This window comes from Capra hircus, chromosome 27 (genome assembly GCF_001704415.2).
Source record: "Capra hircus breed San Clemente chromosome 27, ASM170441v1, whole genome shotgun sequence".
NCBI lineage: Eukaryota > Metazoa > Chordata > Mammalia > Artiodactyla > Bovidae > Capra > Capra hircus.
Window position 1 is genome coordinate 5,297,207 of NC_030834.1, and position 18,777 is coordinate 5,315,983.

Sequence of the window (18,777 nt, forward strand, 5' to 3'; positions counted from 1 at the left end):
AGCAGGTCATCCCTGAGACCCTTAAATACACTGGAAGCTGGCGGAACCGGAGTCGAAAGAGCCCTGGGTGTGCGGTGTGAGCATCTGACTCTGTGTCCTGGCTCCACCACGGCCCTGTTGGTTTTGGATGAATCACTGCGCTCCTCTGAGTTCCTGTTTCTCTTGACGGTCAACGGTGATAACATGACCTCCCTCCCGGTGCGGAAGCGTTCTGCCAATGAGAGACATGCAGGATTGCTTTGTGAACTGCAAAGACCCACGTTAGAGGTAGCTCCCCCTGCAGTGCCCACCCTGACAGCTGGCCTTGTGGGCCTGTCCTGGCGATGTTGTAGCTGAACTGGGGGCGGAGGCCTGTGAACCCACTGGGGGGAAAGTCATGAACTGAAACATCTTTTCTCCCTTTTCTTCCCCTCTGCATCTCTGCCACAGCGATTGAGACCCAGAGCACCAGCTCCGAGGAACTGGTCCCAAGCCCCCCATCTCCGCTTCCGCCGCCCCGCGTGTACAAGCCCTGCTTCGTCTGCCAGGACAAGTCGTCCGGCTACCACTATGGGGTCAGCGCCTGCGAGGGGTGTAAGGTGAGTGCCAGCTCCAGGTCTGGGACACCTTGACATCTGTCCCGGCCTCTCCAATCAGTCTGGTGGTCTGGGCTGTGTTTGATGGTTTCATTTCTTCCTTATATAGCTCATTAGTTAAAAATGCAGAAACTTCTCCAGATGACTGATGGAAGCCAAATGTTCCAGGGCCCTTAAAATAACCCGTAGCAGTTCTTTTCAGGTAACAAGAGCCTTTTGAAGGCGTCCTGAAAAGCATCACCCTATTTCTCTTTAGAACATGCCGTCTGGTGTCTTTGTAGTTTTATTTTATTTTTAAATATGACTGACAGTCCCCTGAATCAACTTGCAGAGAATCCAAGGTTGAAATTGGGATTTATCTTCTGGCTGTTTCCTCAGCCCTGTGGCCTTTGAATTACAGTTTGATTTTCAGCCTGTAGGGACTCGCTACTGTGTATGGGTCATAAATTCAGGGGAGCTGGATTTAAAATTCCAGGCTATGGAGTCGTGGAGGCTGAACATGTGTCAGAGACTCTATGGCTGCTTTGAATCAAACTAGACAGTCGTAATTGAGTCCAACAGGCTTAACTGAGTGAAAGAGCGTCTTACTCTTTTTTAAAGAGAGAAGAGAAACAAAGAGTGACTTCATAGGCAGATCCAACTCACCCACAGACAGTCTTTCAAAGGCTTTGTGTCTGTCTTGAAGCCCTTCGCTAGATACACGGCTTAATTTCTGTTCTCACCGGTGGCAGTTCAGGTGTGTTGTTTAATGTGGAAAATTACAGCCTCCCAGCCCCCCACTCCCCACCCCACAGCCCCCCAGGTGCTCCAGGGCATTTTATCTTTGGCTGATGACGGTGGGTACTTACTGTGTGCTTGGGGTCTGTGACAAACCATCCTGAAATGGCGTGGCTTTGAGACCACAGCTTTTTCTTTGGTTTGCAACTCATGGGCCAGTGCTCTCGGCCAAGTTCTTGGGGGGGTCCGCGTGGTCCTGGCTGTGTTCCACATGGACAGGATCAGCTGCAGGTTAGCCGGCTGGCTCTGCTTCTGAGGGTGCTGTCTGTTAGGGGGTGAGGGCCTCTCTTCCCGATGGGCTGGCCCCGGTTATTCCCACGGGCAGGGTTCCAGAGGAGGGCACCAGGCCGCTCAAGGCCTCCGGAGGCCCAGAGGTGGCAGGCTCTGGCTCCTGACACGTTCTGGTGTTGGCCAGAGCAGGTCAGAAGCCCAGCCTGTTATCGCAAGAGGTGGGAACATAAACTGCCTCTCAGCCCAAGGAACGGCCAAGACAGAAGATGAGAGGCGGGAGCGCAGGGGCAGGACCGATGGGGTCCTCGTGCACTGCGTCCGCCACACTGTGTGTCTGCTGGCCTGGGAACACGTGGTGGGGAACCCGAGACCCTCACCGCAGCTGTGACTCACCCACAGCCGGCCACCAGAAGAGCCGTGTGAGCAAGCACCCAAGCGTCAGCCCCGCAAAGAGATTAGGTGACTTTTCCTTCCTTCTCGAGTCATTTGAATAAGCATGTATTCCTTTAAAGGGTGAGGCCTGCTTGGGGAAATTCATTATAACCTGAGGGACATCTCTTTCTCTGGGATCATGTTGGCGTGAAAGGAAGGCCACTTCCTCCTGTAGCCTTAGATAGATTGGGCAAGGTGGTGAGCATGGCGGCCAGCTGGCAGCTGGGTGTAAAGTGAAGCTTTCGTGCCCTCGAAGTACTACTCAATATCGGTAACCCCTCGCTGAACCTACTGAATTTACCCTGAGATTTGGGAAGGGTTCAGAGAACCCCAGTTCCTTCTGTCCATGTGTTGTGCAGTGCATAAATACATCATTTTCTAGTGCTCATTTGAAAGTTAAATGAAAGGACACTCCTTTATTTCAAAAAACTTTGTCATCTGAGGTCCGGAAACCTTCATAGGGGCTGTTGTAACTCCACTCACCTGCTCCCTTTCTGCCCTGGGAAAAGAAAAGAGCCAGCGTGTCGGCTCCTGCCAGATCCCAGGCCCTGCCCACGTGTTAAGCTATTTCACAATCTCCGAAGAACAAGCTGTTTTAATCAGCTCTTAGTCAGCTAGTTCTCTGACCTCCTGCACAGGATTCTGACTCTTTTTAGGAAAAACCCCAACAAAAACAAGACCTGGACCAGTACAAGCAACTTTGATGAGCTTGGAAAAGCTGTTCAGAGTCCTGCTGAGGTGTATCTTTTCAGGAAAGAACAGTAAGCCCACTAAGGTCAGGTGAGCTGGCCAGCCAGTTTTCCAGCTTAAGGATTAAGCCCACCATAGCTTTGGACTATGGGTGGGTCTCTGAAAGCGTGGGCCGCCTTGCCCCCTGATTGTTGAGAAAGACTGGTCTGCATTTTGGCTTGCTGGGAAGATATAATGACAAAATTCATAGAACTGAAAAGTTTATGAAGCCAAAAGTATGATGTAATCACCAAAGGAAAAAATATATAACTTTAAAAAATGAAATAGAACTTTTGTTTCCATTTTAAAAATGACCAGTACAGTGCAGACTTAATTGTATTAAAAAAAAATAGAACAGTAAAATAACCAATGTTCTACTCTGGGAGAGAAACCCCTGTTAAACCTGTTATATGCACGCTGTTATTTTTGTTGTTGTTGTTTTTCCCGGAATATAATTTTATATTGTACACTGGTTTTGACTTTCTTTTTAAATTTAATGATCTTTCATGATCCAAACGTAAGCAACTGCATAGTTTATAAGGCTGTATCATTAATGTAGTGGTTTATGGTACATCACAGTTTATTTAATGAATCCCCTATTGTACAACTGAGGTGTTCCCAGTGTTTCTCTACTATAAATAATGCTTTGGTAAGTAGCCTTCTTGTTTATCTCTGATAACTTACTTAGGATAAATTAGTAGAGATGGAATTTCTAGGTCAATGGCTCTGGAGATTTTTAAGGCTTAAACAAATTGCCAAAATGCCTTCTAAAAGACGTTTATCGGTGTAAGCTCTGTTGGGCTGATAGAGTTAATATTATTGAAGACTATTAGGACTCTCTCCCTTGTAATAATAAGGTAATGAGTTAAGAAACAACTTCTCAAACCACAATCTGGTTGTTTATAATGGGTCCCATGCCTGGTGCCGCCTCTGGCTACCAGCAGATCGACACCATGGCCCCCCACTGACCTGTAAGAGTGGGCCCACCCTTTGCCTGGAGATCAAAGATCGCACCTCTGGACTGGAAGCCCTTGCTCTAAAGTAGGATTCCCAAACAGAACTCAATTTGCATCTTTAAGAAGGAATATCCACAGTGACTCCGGCCTGTCGTGACCAGAGTGACCTTATTGACTGTTGTTTCAGGGAGAGAACCGCTGTCTCCCTAGGGACCAGGTGGCAGTGTCGGCCTCAGAAGCTGATGAACGGGCCGTGGACTACCTCTGGGAACAGTCAGCAGCTGTGTGTTGACACGGCATCACCATGGCAACATAACCACTAGCTATCCCACAGGGATGTCCCGTTTAGGGGATTTCCAGCTAAGTGTTGGCAAATTTTTACAGGGGACAAAGGGTGCATAAAATTTTTACAGGGGACCAAGAGTACATAAAATGAACATGTGGGGTAGTTAGCTGAGAAGGTGTAACAGTATAAAGCTGTAAAGCTGATTTTCAGGTGTCTTTGAGAAACAGTTGCATTGCGCATAGCTAGAATTTGTGTAAAGCTTTGACCTTTATTATATTTTATATTTCCATATTTGTAGCTTTCAAAGGGTGTGGCATCTACAGTGAGAATACCAGGATTCGACTCCTAGCTAGGCTGCTTCCTAGTTTTCTGACCTTGGGCAAGCATCTTTAGTTCTCTGTCTCTCCCTTTTCTCAGTTGGAAACACAGAGCTAATAAGATCACCACCTTGTAATACTGTTGTGAATATAACGTGAGTTACTGTGAAGCATGTGCTTGGCACATCGTAAGTGGTTTATATGCTTAGTTATTGTTCGCAGCGCCATTAACGTATTATGGTGACTTTAGCACACAGTACTGTAACATCGGTTAACATTTTAGTGTTCTTTCTTGTAATGTTCTTTCAGAAACTCCCTGTTCCCTTGTACGCAAGGAGACACTGCCTCTTTCCTTCAAGACGTAGCTTAAGACCTAGCCAGTACTGGGCACCTCCGCTGATTACGCTAGGACAGGAGTCGGCACACTGATTCTGTAAAGACGAGACAGTAAATATTTTGGGCTTCAGAGGCCAAATGCTTTCTGTTACAGCTGCTCAGCTCGGCCACTGTTGCATGAAAGGACCCACAGACAATATGTAAATGAATGGGCTTGGCTATGTTCCAATAAAACTTTATTTACAGAAACAGGCAGTAGACCATGTTTGGCCCCTGGGCCTAGTTTCCTGATCCCTTCAAAAGTAGACGGTGATACATCATATCTTGAGTGTGTGCCTAGTCGCTCAGTCGTGTCTGACTTTGTGGACTGCAGCCCGCCAGGCTCCTCTGCCCGTGGGATTCTGTAGGCAACAATACTGGAGTGGGTTGCCATGCCCTCCTCCAAGGGATCTTCCCACCCCAGGGACTGAATCCCTGTTTCTTATGTCTCCTGCATTGGCAGGCAGGTTCTTTACCACTAGCACCGCTTGGGAAGCCCATCCAGTTTCTAAAACTCAGGAGCTGATGCCCAAAGCATTCATGCCAAAGGCGGCATCAGCTCTTTCTGGTGGACTGTGGGCCTAGGACAGCTGCGTCCCTCTCCTGCCTGCCCAGTGTCGATGGCAACAGCTTCAGGACCACTCTCCCTATCTGTTCCTCCACCTCCTTATCACCCAGAGCCAGAGATGAGCAGTTTCCGTATAAGTCAGCTACTTCCAGAAACACCTGGTTTACTTTGGAGACGCTTATGGGATATATTTTATAATCTGTTGTTGCCCAGTCACTCAGTCGTCTCCAGCTCTTTACGACCCCATGGACTGCAGCACGGCGGGCTTGCCTGTCCTTCACTATGTTTCGGAGTTTGCTCAAAGTCATGTCCATTAAGTGGGTGATGCCATCCAACCATCTCATCCTCTGTCTCCCCCTTCTCCTCCTCCCCTCAATCTTTCCCAGCATCGGGGTCTTTTCCAATGAGTTGGCTCTTCACATCAGTGCATCAAAGTATTAGAGATTCAGCTTCAATATCAGTTCTTCCAGTGCATATTCAGTGCTGATTTCCTTTGGGATTAACTGGTTTGGTCTCGTCTCAAGGGACTCTCAAGAGTCTTCTCTAGCACCACAGTTAGAAAGCATCAATTCTTCCGCGTTCAGCCTTCCTTATGGTCCAGCTCTCAGCATCTGTACATGACTCCTGGAAAAACCGTAGCTTTGATTATACAGACCTTTGTTGGCAAAGTAATGTCTCTGCTTTTTAATATGCTGTCTAGGTTTGTCATAACTTTTCTTCAAGGAGTAAGTGTCTGAATTTCGTGGCTGCACTCACTATCCACAGTGATTATGGAGCCCAATAAAATAAAGTCTGCCACTGTTATCTATTTGCCATGAAGGGATAGGAACAGGTGCCATAATCTAATTTATTAAATGCTGAGTTTTAAACGAGCCTTTTCACTCTCCTCTTTCAGCTTCATCAAGAGGCTCTTTAGCTCCTCCTCACTCTCTGCCATTAGGCTGGTGTCATCTACGTATCTGAGGTCACTGATGTTTCTCCCAGCAGTCTTGATTGCAGCTAGTGCTTCATCCAGTCTGGCATTTCACATGTTGCGCTCTGCAGGGACGTTGAAGAAGCTGAGTGACAATATGCAACTTTGATGTACTCCTTTCCCAATTGTGAACCAGTCCAAGAACAGGACTGGTTCTTGACCTGCATACAGGTTTCTCGGGAAACAGGTAAGTTGGTCTGGTATTCCCATCTCTTAAAGAATTTTCCACAGTTTATTGTGATCTACACAGTTAAAGGCTTTAACATAGTCAGTGAAGCAGAATTAGATGTTTTTCTGGAATTCTCTGGCTTTTTCGATGATCCAGCAGATGTTGGCAGTTTGATCTGTGGTTCCTCTGCCTGATCTAAATCCAGCTTGTACATCTGGAAGTTCTTAGTTCACATAGCGTTGAAGCGTAGGTTGAAGGTTTTTGAGCATTACTTTGCTAGCATGTGAAATGAGTGCAATTGTGCGGTAGTTTGAACATTCTTTGGCATTGCCCTTCTTTGGGATTGGAATGAAAACTGACCTTTTCTAGTCCTGTGGCCACTGCTGAGTTTTCCTAATTTGATGGCATATTGAGTGCAGCACTTTCACAGCATCATCTTTTAGGATTTGAAATAGCTCAACTGGAATTCCATCCCCTCCACCATATTTGTTCCTAGTGGTGCTTCCTAAGGCCCACTTGACTTCACACTCCAGGATGTATGACTCTAGGTGAGTGACTACACTGCTGTGGTTATCCGGGTCTTTAAGATCCTTTTTTGTGTAGTTCTTCTGTGTATTCTTGCTCCCTCTTCTTCTGCTTCTGTTAGGTCCTTGCCATTCCTGTCCTGTATTGAGCCCATCTTTGCGTGAAATGTTCCCTTGTTATTTCCAGTTTTCTTGAACAGAGCTCTAGTCTCTCCCATTCTATCGTTTTCCTCAATTTTTTTTTGCATCATTCACTGAGGAAGGCTTCCTTATCTCTCCTTGCTATTGTCTGGAACTCTGCATTCAGTTGGGTGGATCTTTCCCTTCTCCTTTGCCTTTCGCTTCTCTTCTTTCTCAGCTATTTGTAAGGCCTCCTCAGACAGCCACTTCGCCTTCTTGCATTTCTCTTTCTGTGGATAGGTTTGGTGACCGCCTCCCGTACAGTGTTACGAACCTCCATCCGTAGTTGTTCAGGTAGGCGTTCTGTCTGCTAGATCTAATCCCTTGATCTTTTGTATCAGTTAACTTTTCCTGCCTAACAAAAAGCCTTAATGCTTTTGCCTTAAAACAAAAGACATTTCCGATTGGTTACGATTCTCTGCAGGTCTTGTCTGGGCTGGCTTGGCTTGGGCCAGCTGATGCTACACAGTCAGGACCTTGACAGTGTGACTGGCTGCTCCCCTGTGAGCCCAGCCTGCCCTCCTTCGTGTGGTGTGGACAGGCTCCCGTCAGTAAGAGGACAGCACCAGTGTGCACACCTCTGGCTACATCACATTTGCTCTTGTCCCTCCCACTGCCCAGCTGTGGTTATGCCATCATTCAATGGACGGAGAAATGGACATCACCCCTTATGGGGACACGTGGCCAAGTCACTCACTCAGCAAAAGGTGAGGATGCCGCAGCTGATGTGTGATCACACACCTCCTTCTATTGTGCCCTGGTGTCATGTGGAATTAGTCCCCCAAAACTCTATTCCAGGGTCGCTGTGCTGGGCCCCATGGATACAGAGTGAGCGTGACAGACGGGCTCCTCCTGGAACAGGAGGACACAGGCGAACAGTTTGGAGTTGGAAGAAATGATGGTCTGGTGAAGACGAGTGGAGTGGAACCTGGGTCGATGGGAGATCGGGGCTTCCCAGGTGGCCCGAGTGGTCAGGAATGTGCCAGCCAGTGCAGGAGACGTGAGAAACACGGGTTCGATCCCTGGGTCGGGAAGATCCCCCAGAGAAGGCAATGGTAACTCACTCCAGTACTCTTGCCTGGAAAATCCCACGGACAGAGGAGCCTGGTGGGCTGCAGTCCATGGGGTCGCAAAGAGTCGGACACAACTGAAGCGACTCAGCACGTGGGTGAGAGCTCAGGGCTGAGAAGGAGTCTTCTGTGTAATGGGGACAGTGTTTTAGGTCAGAAACTGAACTTGGACTCTAGGGTCATTTCTTCCTTGCTTTCTGGTGCCCCCTAACCTGTCTCGGCTTCAAAAGGTGTGTGAAATCCCCACGTTTGAACCCCAACCTACGCCCCAGTTGGTGCACTGATTTCTTGTTAGGCGTAGCTTGTGTGGTGTGGGGGTCCCTGGTGTCTACAAGTCCAAGGTGAGTAGCGGGCAGGGAAGAAACTGCGCTCGCTGGATTCCTTCTCTTTAGCAGGCCTGGGAGCATCTTGTACTCCTGTTTCAGTTAATTCTCACGACAGCCCTGCGGCGGGTAGGCTCTGTGACCACCGTGGTAACAGAGGGGAAAACTGAGGCTCAGAGAGGTTAAGGAACATGGCCAAGGTCACACAGCTGGATCTCAGCCCCCGCCTGCATGGAAAATAGCCGACCGCTTCGGCCACAGTGAACCAGAGGATAGGAAGCCGTGGTGTGTTCTGTTCCAGAGTGTGGGGTTTCGTGGGGGCAACAAATTAAAAAAACAGGTGGGTGCGTACGTCAAAAGAGCAGCAACCCTGTCATCTTGGTCATCTCATAAAAGAAATGACACTTTTACATTAAGAAGTAAAAGAAGAAAGGGCTTACGAGGCAGTCTTCTCCAAGGAGGGGCGGTGAACAGACGGGCCCCTCCCTGGGCAGCCTCCCAAGTGGTGTTCAGTCCATGTTCCCTCCGCTTCGCCCTCGATGGGTGGAAACTTCCCATCCCTGAGCCAGCGCCCAGCCCCACCAGAGCGGGGGTGAGGCTTCCAGGAGGCCCAGAGCCATGTCTGATCGTGGTCACGCCGGCCGCCTGCTATTTAAAGCAGCCTTGAAGAGGGTAAACTCCGCTAGCCCCCTGGGTCCCTCGGGGCTCGTTTCATCCATTTTCTCATCTGCCTTTGTTTTCCTCGCCTCTGAAGAAGGAGGCTCTCATCTCCAGAATGGCCTTCGGCCACTCCACCGGTTTGGGTTTTTTTGTTTTTTTTTTTCCTGGCAGACAGCAAGTAGTGTATGCAGTCACAGAGAGTTTTGCAATCAGGAAGATGGATGTCTGCACTTAATTTTAGAACTTCTATTAAATATTATAAACACACTTAGTTATTTTATTTGACCAGGGCCATTTAAGATGACATTGGTTTGTTGTTGTTGTTTTTAATCGACATCGATAAACATGAGCATTATGCTCTGTTTGGAAACCGTTCCAGGCTTTGCCTGTCCTTCACAGTTGCTTCTGCTGAAGGGTTTGTTGCAAGGGTCCGGTCCCAAGAACAGTGTAACGCACTCAAAGCGATAATGAGAGACGGAACAACGTCTGCATGCTGTCGCGGCTAAAACTGCATTATGAAGCTACCGTCAAGTTCGTTATTTCAGTCCTTGAGCCACTAACTAGGTCCCCTCATAGATCCAAAGAACTTTTCTTTATAAAACTGGTCAAGAATGGAGAATTTATTCTCTCACTGATCAGTCATTTACTTAAACACCTTCCGTGAGACAGGCTCTAGGTAGAAAAGTGAAAGGTTTTATGGGTTTTGTTCCCAGTGTTCAGCGCATATCTGGAACGGGGCAGTTCAGTACTAGGCATAGAGTAGATATTTCCTGACCGAGATAATGAGTGCGCCAGCAAGGAAGGAACTGGGTGTTTTCTGGGCTGTGACACGTGTGGGCTCGGGGCTTGCTGGGTGCAGAGGAGACCCATGTCCCTCCAGCACTTCCCAGGAGGGCTTCAGAGAAGAGATGGCGTGACCACAGGCTGTGTGAGCACTTTCCAGATGAGGACAGGGGCAGTGGTGTTCCAGGCAGAAGCTGAAGACTAGTGCGAAAGCAAGGGAACCTGGAATAGCCTGTGGAGAATTACGTGGAAAAGTGGAAATGCATCCATTCTGTTAGGGCTTCCGCATGGTGCTAGCAGTAAAGAACCTGCCTGCCAGGCAGGAGACATAAGAGACGCGGGTTCGATCCCTGGGTCGGGAAGATCCCCTGGAGGAGGGCCTGGCAACCCACTGCAGTCTTCTTGCCTGGAGAACCGCATGGACAGAGGAGCCTGGTGGGCCACTGTCCATAGGGTCACAAGGAGCCGGACGTGGCTGAAGCAACTTAGCACACACATAACCCTTCGGGTCTGGTTGGTCCTGCACAGCCCTGTGCAGGCATCCCAGGGTCAGCAGATGTTAAAGGGGCTCAGAAGGGCCCACGGTCTGTCTCCTCAGGATAGCCCTGCCCTTCTCGGTCACATGTTCTGTGGTTCTCCTTTGTAGCGCTTAACCCCGTTGTAACTAACTTAATTTCTTTTAATTAATTCTTGTTGGGGCATAGTTGATTTACGATGATATGTTAGCTTCAGGCGTGCAGTGAAGTGAATCAGTTGTGCGTATACTAATGTCCACTCTTTCTTAGATTCTCCCCCATGTAGGTTACTACAGAATGTTGGGTACAGTTCCCTGCGCTACACAGTAGGCTCTTATTACTTCCTTGTTTTGCACATAGTAGTCGGTATATGTCAGTCCCAGACTCCCCGCCCCTCCTCCCGCTTGATGCCCATTAGTCAGTTTTCTAGACCTGCGACTCTGTCTCTGTTTCATAAATACGCTCACTTGGACCACATTGTAGCTTCCACACGGAAGTGGTATCATATGGTATTTGTCCTGCTCTGTCTGACCTGCTTCACTTACTCTGATCACCTCTAGGTCCGTCCATGTTGCTGCAGATGGCATTGTTTCCATCTTTTTCGTGGCCCAGGGATGTAGTTAACCTTGTGTGTTTGCTGCCCGGCTCTTCTGTCTCACCATAAGCCTCAGGAAGGCCAGGCCTGGTGTTGCATCTGAACATTACTACCAGGGCATCGCGTAGGGCCCTGCACACAGTGGGGCCCAAAGGAAGAAGTGTTTTAAATCAGGAATCAGATATAACTGTATAGTAATGAAGATAGTAATAAGTGACAGGTAATAAATCAGATTAAATGGCATGGTAATGCCCATAAGTGGTATCATTATATGTATTCTAATTATATAACAAATTGCATCGGAACATATTGGGTTTGTGATGATATATTCATAAACATTTTTACAAAATTTATTAACAGGATGAAGCCTTGAGTGGCCAAAATCCAGCTTATTTGCTGCCTTTCACTTCAAGGTTCATACTTCACTGAAAAAGATACATTCTTTTTGATATCTTTAAGCAAACTCTTAAGAATTAGCAACTGGAACTTAAAAACACTGTGAGCTCTTAGTGCTTTAAAGAAAATAAAAATCTCGACATCTAGAATCTACCTCTATCTAGAAACATCTTGACAGATGAAATGACAATCTGGCTATTGCTAGCTTTAGTTCCTACAGGAGAAAACACTTTTCTTCTTCTCTTCTGCTGGGCAAATGTTGTTCTAAATTGAGAAATCATTTTGGATTGAAAAAGCAGGAAAAGCCTGTCTTTCTTTTTCCACGTCTGATGTAGGAATAAACAGGAAGTGGAGGGTGAATTCTGAATTCGCCTACAATCCTATATTGTTTTTTTGTCAGGTCAGCTGAGTGAGAATAGTTTATTTCATTTGGTAGTTTTAAGTGGTTTGTAAGTTTTTTAATGGTTACCAAGTTCATAAATGCTTGTTTAAATTACTTTGCTTGTCTGTTGTTTAAAAATATCTAGAACACTCTCATTTGCTGTTTTTGTTAAATAAGCCTCAAGTCTAGTTCTTGGTAAAGCTTGCTCCGCTTGTCATACAGCAGAGAAGGAAGCTCCTGTGTTTGTAGTTAACCTGTTGACTTGGGGATGCCTTGCTCCCCAAGTGATGTTACAAGTGTATGTGTTTCAAGAAGTTTGTCAATTTAAAAAAATAGCAAAAAATCAATACCATTTTTGACTTAAACCAAGTGTGGGACCCCAGGGAGGGGGTGGTTAACTAAGTTACTTATTCAAAATTCCTAGAGACCGTTATCCAAAATGAATTGTGACAACATATTACAGTTTCACCGAACGACATGGAGACTGTATTTTTGTCAGAGAAATGAAAGCATACGTCTGGGGTTTCCTGAGAGGTGATAGAAATTATGACCGAACATCACTTCTGTTGAAATAGATTTTTATACCATCAGAGGTTATGATTTTAGTGACTCTGGGGGAGATGAGTCGTTCAGCTGTCTCCCCAAACATTTCACTGGAGCGGTTGAGTAGGGAGCTTCCAATTCTGTGTTTGCTGCTCCTGCATGGACTCCAAGGAGCATGAGGAACGGAATCACCTGGAAGGGCACTCCTGGTTCGCTCTTTAGAGTTTATTCTATGTTGGAGTGCGGTTAGTTACAGTTTTGCGTTAGTTTCTGGTGTGCAGCGAAGGGATTCGGTTCTATTTGTGCCTGCATCCGTTCTTTTTCAGACTCATTTCCCACATAGGTTATTCTAGAATGTTGGGCAGAGGCCCCTGTGCTCTGCAGTAGGTCCCTGTTGGTTGCTGCTTTGTACAGAGAAGAGTGTGTACGTGTCAATCCCAAACTCCTGATTTCTCTGCCCCTGCTTCCCTTTGGTAACGAGGGTGTGCCTGTGTTGCCAGCCCCTGGACGCTCTTCCCGAGGGCAGGGCTGTACATCCCTGGTCTTCTCTCTCCAGACAGTTGCCTTTCTCCTCACCTGCATACCTGTGTTAAGTTACAGAAACAGGAAAACTATCTTATATTTGTATTGCCTCTAAGTTTTTCTAAAGCACTTCCACTTTATGCAATTAAATTCAGCTGAGCTTTGCTGCCGCTGGGAGAGGGTGGGAGTAGGGGAGGGGAGAAACAACCCTCCAAAATGTGTCCTCTCTGGTACAGAATTCCCTTGTCAAGTAGCTGTTCGGGGCGTGTGTCCCGGCTGGTCCCTGCTCTTGTGCACAAAGATTAGGAAGGCAGGCCGCTTCCTGTGTGGCATCCACCAGGCCCTTTGCTGCCTCTGGTTCTAACCAGAGACTGAGAGGGAGAGCACAGAGGTGGGCAAAGCCAGGCCGGGGGGGCACGGAGCAGGCCAGGTCCCAGTGTTAGCATCAGAGCAGCTGTGGGAGGTGGAGCCTGGCCGTGAGATTGGGATCCGACCGGCTGTCCGCAATAGGAAGGTGTGAAGGTGTTAGTCACTCGGTCACGTCCGACTCTGTGACCCCATGGACTGTAGCCCATCAGGCTCCTCTGTCCATGGGGTTCTCCAAGCAAGTGGGTAGCCGTTCCCTTCTCCAGGGGATCTTCCTGACCCAAGAATCGAACCCGGATCTCCTGCACTGCAGGCAGATTCTTTACCGTCTGAGCCTCCAGCAATAGGAAAGCAATAGTGAATTTAGCAGAGAGCTGAGAGTCCCTGCCTGAGGTTTTATTTGCTCCTCATAAAAATTAGAGGAGTAGGTGGAGGAGGTTTTTTTTTTCCTTCCATTTCACAGGTGAGAAAATACAGCAGGTTCTACAATGCACGTCCCGGATTTAGAATTTGATGCTGCTCCTGACATGGTTACTGTGGAAACCAGTGTGGATACATTGTACAGTTGTTCACTTAATTCTCCCTGATGGTGTCAAAGTCTTTTCACAGTCTGCGATTCTGAACATCTTCATTTCCTGGTATCTTCTGTTTTGACATACAGAGAGGCTGGGAAGGCCTTTATCAGGGGCTCTAGCCCAGCATCAACCCACAAGACAGAAATCACACGTAGCCAGAATGACCCCCGAAAATCCCTCCGGCAGGCAGACGGCTGGAGACTGACATATGTCTCCCATTAAGACGACAAAGCCACCTCTTCCTGCAGCTCTGGAAGCAGATCGCTAGCCCTTCCGCAGAGCCACAGACGAGATAGCTGTTTTCCGTTTTCATGTTGTACCAAAAATACGTGTCCTTAAGCACAGGAATTATACGAGTGCAACACAACACTCGTGTCCTGAAAATCACACATCTTTCTAGATATCTCCTTGTCTCTGAGTTTCTTTCATGACAGTAGTTTCCTTGGAACTGGCATTTCTCCTGTGCCTTTTACGAGCTGTATCTTTTTTTTTTCTTTCTTTTATTTTTAGTTCAGTATTTTTCCACTTCAGAAAGGTGGCTAGCTGTGTCCAGTGGCTTAGCTCTGCCAGGATGGGGAGAGGTTTGTTCTCTGGACCCTAAGCTCATCCCTGAAAAATATCTGGAAATGGGAATGAAGGTCTTCGTGCATCCCCGCCACACAAGGCTCGCATTGTCTGGGGAGGACGGAAGGCTGGGTTCTGGCAGCCTGGCCCCATCAGAGCCTTGTTCCTTGTTCCACGTTGAAAAGATGACATTCCTCTGCTCGCAGCGGCCTGCCCGGGTGTCTGGCACCAGTTCTGTGGCCGGCACTGTCGCCTGGGGCATTTTTGTTTGGGTTGGTTTTGTTTTATTCCCGAAGCAGCGCAGTGCAGGCTGCGTGAGCGTCCAAGGTAGAGCTGTTTCTGCAGAGCTGGTTGTCAGGCGCGTCTGCACGGTCAAGGTGGCCCGCCTGCCAGCGCGGCTGCTTCCCGTCCACTGGTGTCAGAAGGCGAGAAGGCGCGTACAATGAATTTAACTCATTAGCTTGTTTTCAAGTGTTGCTGCGGCAGCCCTCGGGGCTTTATCGCGGGCCCCCTCCTCCCTCTCAGGATTTCACGTAATGCTCCCTTTATAACAGAGATCAGTGGATTTGCAAAGTAAATATTCCAATCAAAAAAAGCAAAATCTTCAGTGACCCTATCCATTCTGTTTCTATGGAGACTTTTTACAGAAAAAGCCTGGGGAGGGGTGGGGTGGAAATCCTTTATACTGGCTGCAGGTCTGAAGTGGAACATGTTACATGTACTTCTTAGGGTCTGTGAGCCTTAAAATAATGAACGATGGAAAAACTCTGAGGTAGGTCAGCAAGGGAGGGAAAACTTTGGTCTTACAAAGGATTTTCATGGGTAAACAAATTTGGAGAAACTAGAATGATCAAACAACGCGAATTCTCCTCCATGCTTTTGAGTCTGAAAATAGCAGCATTCTCTGTAACACAGCACCGCCATTCATATGGGCTGGAAAGTCCCCCAAATCATGAAAATTATCCTGATTAGTCAAACCCCACAGGGGTCATCTGACTGCTCCTGAGGGAAATGAGAATCTCAGTGTGGATCCCGCTTCTGTATTTCATACTCTGATTCGTCTCCTGTATCTGGGGTCTCGGGCAACGCGAACACACTTTCAGCCAAGAAATGCTTTTGAAAGCTGCTGTCCTTGTTTACATTACTCCTCATTAGCCTCGAGAATGAGTCTCAGAATCTTAGAGTTTTGAGGGGGGCATTTGGGACATTTATCAGTTTCAGGGGCGTGTCCTGCTGTGTTCGATGCTCCTTTAGCTGGTTGGTCCCCTAAATGAGACCACGTATGGACCCAGGACCCCACAAGATAGCGCTTGATGGCTTCTCTTCCATTTGAACGCAAGTATATCAAGTTTACGCTCTCATCAAAAACACTATGCTAAAATGCTTGAACAGCTTTCAGTCCTGTTCATTGAATGGCAACAGAAAAAGTGTGGCAGGCATTAGTGCAATGCCAGAGATTATGGGAAAGGGCGTGAGAGATTGATCCACTGCTTCCGGTTATTTTTCCCTGAAATGGAATTCAATGTAAACTTCCTCACCCATTGGTATTTTTGGTCTTAAATTATTCCCTGAATCAATAAGAGTTAGGTGAGAACTATGTTCTGTTTAAATGAGTTTTTGGTGCTAATTCTCTTGACCACAAATTTGAGCCTCATGGATCTATTATAGTAGATAGTATAGATATAGTATTTATTTCTGTAAATATCTGTGGCCTGTAGGTTCTACACAGAATTATGAATTATGTCAAAGCCTAAAAGGGCAGATTGCCACCACTGGATACATTCGGATTTGAACCCAAATAATGAAGTCATGTCGTGCTCTCCCTACACCCGTGTGTGGGATGTTTGCAGCGGATTAACGTCACGGACCCAGTGGTTTAAGAAGCCTTAAAGAGTGTTCTTTAGTTAATAAATCTAGGCAGATATTTCTTTTCTGCTTGGTTCTTTTCCATCCATTCTATTCTTCATCAGCCCTGGGCCTGAGAAATGTGTTCCTGGGGCTCCCCTGGTGGCCCAGGGGTTAGCACTGTCAGCCCCCGACACAGCATCACAGGCTCCATTGCTGCTGCTCAGGAAACTAAGATCCCGCGCGCCACTTGGTACAGCAAATTAAAAAGAGAAAAGAAAGGAAATGTTCCTGCTGTCCGCAAGGCACACACTGTTAGAAATGAGAGCTCTGGGGGGGAGATGAGAGTGGTGGCCTCCAAGGAGCTCACTGTGCGGCTCTCAGGCCCCAGGGGGTGGGCTGCGTCAGTGACTCGAGGGGCACCCCCGCATCAGAGGGGGAAACTGACCGCAAGTGACCTATAAGGATTTTAGCACCTTATTTTAGGATATCAAGGCGGAAGTTCCTACAAAGGAATATAAAAGTAATGTAAATAAGATGGAAAAAAAAGATTAACATACACTTTGGAAACTTTGTACCTTCGCAACTCCTGTTTCCTCTTCCTCAAGCCTCCTAGGAGCAGGAGAAAGTGTGGGTCCACATGGTTCTAAGGCCCTGCGGGGCGCAGGCCACCTCTCTGCTCCCACCCACAGCACGATTCATTGCCCAAAGCGGTTCGTGTGGCCCTGCCTCATCCAGGGGAATGAAACGCAGTCCTACTGTGTGTCTGGGAGAATTGCTAGTGTTTACCCTATGGTTGTGTTAGCCCCCACCCTGTAATAACTTGGGCCAAAGGGGCAGAAGGAGGAAAAGATGTTTCAGGCAGGATTGGCTGGGTGTGTCCTAGCAGACAGGAGGGGAAGACGGACAGCTTCAGCAGGCACCCTGACCTGTTCTGCTTTCGTCTTCAGGAGGAGCATTCTGCTCTGAGCGCTCTGGACTCGACAGGGGCGTCCAGCGCACGGTCCCGCTGTCTCTCCCCTCCACCCGCTGCCACGCTGCTCTTGGCATGGAACCGGTGATGTAAGAACAGCACTGGGCTCATCTTGCCACCTGATGAGATAGATGGCGTGTTGCTGTCTGCCGAGGGCGACTGTTTTCTTATCAATTATTAAGGTCACTTCTTGGCCTCACATTGAACTGGTTTTGAATTTCAAATATTGGTCATTTCCCATTCATCATATACACCAGTGAAATAACAGATGCCTTCCTTTCATTATGAAAAATCCTCTGATTACTCACAAGTACGGAGCACAGTGAGAATCCACGAATACAGTCAGTTCAGTCACTCAGTCATGTCCGACTCTTTGTGACCCCATGGACTGCAGCACGCCAGGCTTCCCTGTCCATCACCACCTCCTGGAGCTTGCTCAAACTCATGTCCGTCGAGTCAGTAATGCCATCCAATCATCTCATCTTCTGTTATCCCCTTCTCTTCCCACCTTCAATCTTTCCCAGCATCAGGGCCTTTTCCAATGAGCTAGTTCTTTGCATCAGGTGGCCAAAGTACTGGAGCTTCAGCATCAGTCCTTCCAATGAATATTCAGGACTTCCAGTGAATACAGTACCTCCTTGCTTTGTGTGTGCTAAGTCGCTTCAGTCATGTCTGACTCTTTGCAACCCCATGGACCATAGCTTGCCAGGGCCCTCTCTCCTTGGGATTCTCCAGGCAAGAATACAGGAGTGGGTTGTCATGCCCTCCTCCAGGGGATCTTCCTGACCCAGGGATCAAACCCGTGTCTATTAGTCTTCTACGTTGGTGGGCAGGTTCTTTCCCACTGGTGCCCTTGCTTTGTATAACACATTTATTGTGTCTAGGTGAGGCAGAGAGTAGAGTCCCTCCTTCTTAGGGTTTAGTTTCTGAAATAAGTGCGTGTGGTAGAAAAAATTGTCACAGGATTAAAATGACCTTCCGTCATCCAGACAGTGTGTTCCAGGTTACCAGTGCTGCATAGCAACCTGTCACAAATGTTAAAGACGTGAAGCAACATTTTACTTATTTATTATCTTGCCTCCTGGGTTCTGTGGGTCAGGAGTGTAGACGGGACATGGTGGGGGTGGTTTGTCTGGGCCTCCGCTGAGAAGACAGCGTCTTCAGTGCCTGAGGTCTGGGAGGTGGCAGCCCTCGCAGGCGGCTTCAGTTCTGTATCTGGTGGTTGACGCTGCTTGGTAACCGGGGCCTCAGCCGGCCTCTGGGGCAGAGAACCGACTGGGACTTCTCCGTGCGGCTTGTGCTTCCTCACAGGATGGTGATCGTGGAGCCTGCAGACGTATTACACCGTGGGCTCGGAGGCCCACAAGTGAGGGCTGCGGGAGACGAGGGAGGCCATTTTACAGACGAGAGACGTGGCCTTTTATTTCCTAGTCCCGGAAGCCCCGAGTGTCCCTGCGGTCGAATGTCTGCAGCTCACCCCGGTCACAGACCCCCGCCCCAGATTCAGGAGCAGGGGCGCAGAGCCTCCTCCCATTGGGACAGAGCCAGGTGGGCTGAGAAGAGCATCTCGGGG

General features: G+C 48.0%; 1 protein-coding gene across 2 annotated transcripts in view; it reads left to right on the forward strand.

Moving 5' to 3' along the window:
- The window catches only part of RARB (retinoic acid receptor beta), a 182,574-nt gene that overhangs the window by 34,827 nt on the left and 128,970 nt on the right, over nt 1-18,777 (forward strand). For both annotated transcript variants that reach the window (XM_013975483.2, XM_005698926.3), the window contains exon 2: nt 430-578. Coding sequence is in view for 1 of the 2 variants with exons in the window: in XM_005698926.3 (XP_005698983.1) it covers nt 430-578 (149 nt within the window). In the remaining variant the exon portion in view is untranslated. The remainder of the gene's footprint in view (nt 1-429; nt 579-18,777) is intronic.